This window comes from Barbus barbus (genome assembly GCF_936440315.1).
Source record: "Barbus barbus genome assembly, chromosome: 7".
In the NCBI taxonomy this organism is placed as follows: Eukaryota; Metazoa; Chordata; class Actinopteri; order Cypriniformes; family Cyprinidae; genus Barbus; species Barbus barbus.
This window is the reverse complement of record NC_136735.1, coordinates 5,568,458-5,572,782: the sequence shown is the minus strand read 5'-3', so window position 1 is coordinate 5,572,782 and position 4,325 is coordinate 5,568,458. Positions and strand designations below refer to the sequence as shown.

Here is a 4,325-nt window from a genome sequence, read left to right as displayed (position 1 = left end):
TGAACCTTTTTTATTATTAATTTTGAGTCTTTATTATGAAGGTTTGAGCTTTAAAAAAACTAAATGCAAAAAGGCAGCACTATTTTTAACAAATATAGGATATTGAAGGGATTACATAGTAAGACAAACTCATTCACTTATGAATATAACAATCGAATGTATGAGTATTATTGAAATGCAGGCCTATTATTTTCTTGTTACTAGACTTAATAGATTATTAGGCTTACCAGACTGAAGCACAAGGTAAGTGAACTACAGTGAAAAAATATGCAGTTAAAACAGTGGGAAGAAAAGTTAGAAGCAATGGTGAACAGCCACAGCAAATAACAATATAAATATTAAATTTGACATGTTTATGTTATTATATGCACACAAGAATTATAAGGTATACCCTCCCCTTCTCTCTCCCTCTCTATCTTTCTCTCTCTCTCTCTTTCTCTCCCTATCTGTTGGCTGAAAGTGAGATCTCTTTGCGTTGAGACACTCAACACTGACACAGTGACTTTCTAGGAAGATTTTCCGGAGCTCTCAATAAACTAGGTATGTGTTCTTGTATATTTCAACTTGACAATTACAGCAGTAATAAGATTACCAAACTTTGGTTGACAGTAGCCTTTTGGTTGTCAGAACAAATGTTTCTTTGAGGTTTAAGGATAAAAGTTTTGCTTTCATTCCCCCAGTTTCATAGACAAGGCTTAAGCCAAATCCTAGACTAAAATCTAAATCTGAGCTGTTTCAACTGAAAGAAACTTGCTCTGACTGATCTTAAAATATATCAGTGCCTTTGTTTTGCCTCAAGACGCACACCAGTAATGTTTTTTTCTAAGTACTTTTATAAAAATTACTTAAATGTCCTAATTTAACTATGGCCTAATCCTGGTTTAGTTTAAGCCCTGTCTGTGAAACCGGGCCTTTGTGTCTTTCTGTCTACAATCAATGGGCAGTGTGACCAAACTTTTTGGTTTATATTCAACCGTTGAGTCGCCATAAAGTAAGTAAGTAAAAAAAAAAAACATAAAGAAAAACAAAGAATGTGTGTGTATGATAATGGCATGAGTGTGGGTTGGAAATAATAACTTGCTTGACTGAATTTAGCACTTAGTCAGAATTGTCCTTCTTGTTTGTTTAGAAACGTGTTTTAAAATAAATATCTGGCACACATAAGGGTCACCTGCTGCACAAGCCCTGCTGTGAAGAGACAGAAAATGTCAATATAACATTAAGGATTTTTGAAGTAATGGATAAAAAAAGATGAAAATGTATGTGCTTTTTCATCTCACAGAACTTTAATAATGGAGAAAGAACCCAATCTTCCCCCATATCCTGGTCCTCCGATGAACCAAACCAACATGTCTAACCAAGTACAAACAGTTGCATACCAACCTCAACCAGGTGAGTAGACCCCTATCTTTGCATCTGAGAGAGATGAGTTGAACTGGTTCTGTCAGTTTATCATAAGGTTTTCTCAGGTCCTGTTCCTGCAGTTTATCCACATCAACCCAAACAGAGCATTCCAATGACTTCAGCTGCTGTGGCTCCAGCAGTCCATTCTGCATCAGCACCAGTCGTAGGTCAGCATACATTTCACTTCATATTACTTACTCATTACAAACTCAGCACATGCTGGGTGTACAGATCCAAACAATATAACCGTTTGTCCTCACAAGCACCCAAAATGACCAAAGAGTAAATTATTAATAGATCCACTAATAACGCTCCCAAAAATGAAACTTCCAAAAAGGATTTTTAACAATTTTTGTTTCCTCAAAGAGCCTTTTAGTGAACAGTTCTTAAAAGAACCACTTTTTTCTTCTTGTTTGGAACATTTTAATAATCTAAAGAACCTTTTGTGCATTGAAAAGTATCAAGGTTGTTTAAGGTTCTTTATGGAACCATCAATGCCAGTAAAGAACCTTTATTTCTGAGTGTGTAGGAATTAAAGTTTGTTAAGATGAATTTCTCAAAACACTCTAAAAATGTAAAGAAAATATAACTGTTGTTTATTTATTTTCTGTGTAGTCACGCAGGTAATGGTGGTGTCACCGGGTCTAGCCGATGTCCCGGGACAGATGAAATGTCCTCACTGCCAGCAGCAGATTGTCACCGAGACCAGATATGTCAACGGCCTGCTTACCTGGGCCATCTGTGGAGGTCTTGGCCTTCTAATGTAAGAAACAAAACGACTTATCTGTCATTTGCAAGGCATCGTTTTTGAATCTGAGAGTCATTTGCTACAAGTGAAATCAAAGAGTTTTTGTTTTGTTTTATTTTTTCTATAAAGGATCTGGCCATGTTGTTTGCTTCCGTTCTTTGTGGATTCCTGCAAAGACGTAGAGCATTGCTGTCCAAACTGCAAGAGAGTCGTCTTCCTGTACAAACGCATGTAATTCACTCTGTTGCAGCGAAAATAAATCCAGACTAATCTTCAGCAGTAACATTGAGAATTTGACAGAATTGTGTATTAGCTTTTCTTTGACATACAACCATATCTAACATGGGCATATAAGACTGCAATAATTATCCAGACTTTTGTTGTTACATATAGTTTCATTTAAAATTTGTGTTTTAAATTTAAGCAAATGTACTTTCATTGTCATTTAGCACAACATAGGTTTATTTTATTAAATTATTATTTTACTCTAAAAGCCATCCTACTTTTTTTTCTTTACAACAAATTTGATTATTTAGTGCAATTTTGTTTATTCAATAATATGCCTTTGCATTGAAATTAACTCAAATGCAGTGCCACAAACCAAAGGTGAGGACAAATGGAGCAGCCTGTCCATGATGGGTTTTAGTGGTTTTATCATGTACTTTGACACATCTGTCAGCTTCACTTTACCACATACCACCACATGGGTCTCCATCCACCATAGTCCAGCTCATGAAGGTCCTGATCAAGTGTTACGCAGCAAAAACCTATGAATTATTTCTTCATGCTTTTCCTTGCTTAAATATTAGATGGCATACTAGCTTCTAACCAGCAACATTGCCTGTACTCACTGCTGAAATGGTTGCTCAACCCTTGTTATCATTGAATTTCACTTACAAAAGAACTATAGTCTATTTTATAAAAAACATCATTATACCAGACGTTCACAAGATGGTCCTGTAGAACAGCAGAATAAAAGACTAAACCCACACAGACAAATATGTTGTTGTCTCCGCATCCATTTGTGATGTATCCAGTTTCATTCTCAAGTCTTACATATCTTTTTATTTGTTACAGGATACACACAAACCTCTGAACAAACATTATGCACATTACAGGCTGAAACTGAACTTCTTTTAATTCTTAATTCAACACAAACATACACCTGCAATCCTCTTGTTCTTTGAAAGAACATAAAGGTCAACAGTCTGAGACTCTGACTGATATAAGAATTACTGGGATTAAAACGAGACACTAGGTGTTATTCATTCAGGTAGGCTACTTTGTAAACTTTGTCATTTCTTTTGCATGATATGAGGAACTTCTGAAAACACATTAGCATTGGCCTTCTTACCAATAGCCTAATTTTAGCTCCACCTCTTATCTCTGCAATGTACTATCCAATGAAGGGCATCAAAAAAATTCTACAGCTTTCCACAGACTGCAGAAACACACAGGTACGTCATATTATAATGTTTCTTAGTTTTTTTTAAGATTGACATAGATGGGGATCATATCCTTTACTTTGGATTATGTGCTTCCACAGTCACGTGATGTTTGGATACAGATTATTGTTATGTGAAAATTTGAGATAAAGATTCTTGTCACATTCAGGGAATGTTTCGTTTTATCATTTTGTTACCAAATCTGAACGTTCTGAAACAAGTCGTAATGTTAAATAAGTTATCCATACGTCCGAGTAAAGTGTTTCAGAACGATGTATAAAAACCGTATAAAAACAACACACAGGTGAAGCCAATATTTGACACCTGATAACCCCAAAACAAAAATGAGGCACTAGGATGCTCTCTAATGGCTAACGACGGCAACGAACGAGACCTCCTTACAAAACCTCAAATGAATACCTTTCTGTATTTTATGAAAATATTCAGTACTGCATGGATCAAAGATAAATTTAAAGAAAAATTTTGGTTGACTACCATGAGGGGGGCACGCATATATATGTCACAAGAGGTTTTCAGCCAGTATTTAGTAAATACTCAGTCTCTTTCTCTCCATTTGAACTCAAACATGGGGTTTATCTGTATTACATACACCCACAGTGTGACTTCTTCAGAAATGAGTGAACCCACCAGTATATACAGGTCTAAGCGATGTTAAAGTAGGCATCATTACACATTATACACAAGTTTACATTTGCAACATATTAACA

The 4,325-nt window shown here is 35.6% G+C and overlaps 1 protein-coding gene across 1 annotated transcript; it reads left to right on the top strand.

The window, feature by feature from the left end:
* Positions 1-448: 448 nt before the first annotated feature.
* LOC306873164 (lipopolysaccharide-induced tumor necrosis factor-alpha factor homolog) lies at positions 449-3,764 on the top strand. Its single transcript, XM_079422250.1, has 5 exons — positions 449-540; positions 1,283-1,392; positions 1,470-1,571; positions 2,020-2,167; positions 2,282-3,764. Exons 2-5 carry the CDS (start codon positions 1,293-1,295, stop codon positions 2,385-2,387), a joined length of 456 nt encoding a protein of 151 aa, XP_079278376.1. The 5' UTR covers positions 449-540; positions 1,283-1,292; the 3' UTR covers positions 2,388-3,764.
* Positions 3,765-4,325: the final 561 nt, after the last annotated feature.

What these genes read in the sequence shown, in the direction of transcription:
- LOC306873164 (XM_079422250.1), top strand. Translation starts at nt 1,293, where the DNA reads ATGGAGAAAGAACCCAATCTTCCCCCATATCCTGGTCCTCCGATGAAC. An exon ending in TGCATCAGCACCAGTCGTAG is followed by an intron (nt 1,572 to 2,019) that starts GTCAGCATACAT and finishes TTTTCTGTGTAG; the next exon opens with TCACGCAGGTAATGGTGGTG. An exon ending in GGAGGTCTTGGCCTTCTAAT is followed by an intron (nt 2,168 to 2,281) that starts GTAAGAAACAAA and finishes TTTTCTATAAAG; the next exon opens with GATCTGGCCATGTTGTTTGC.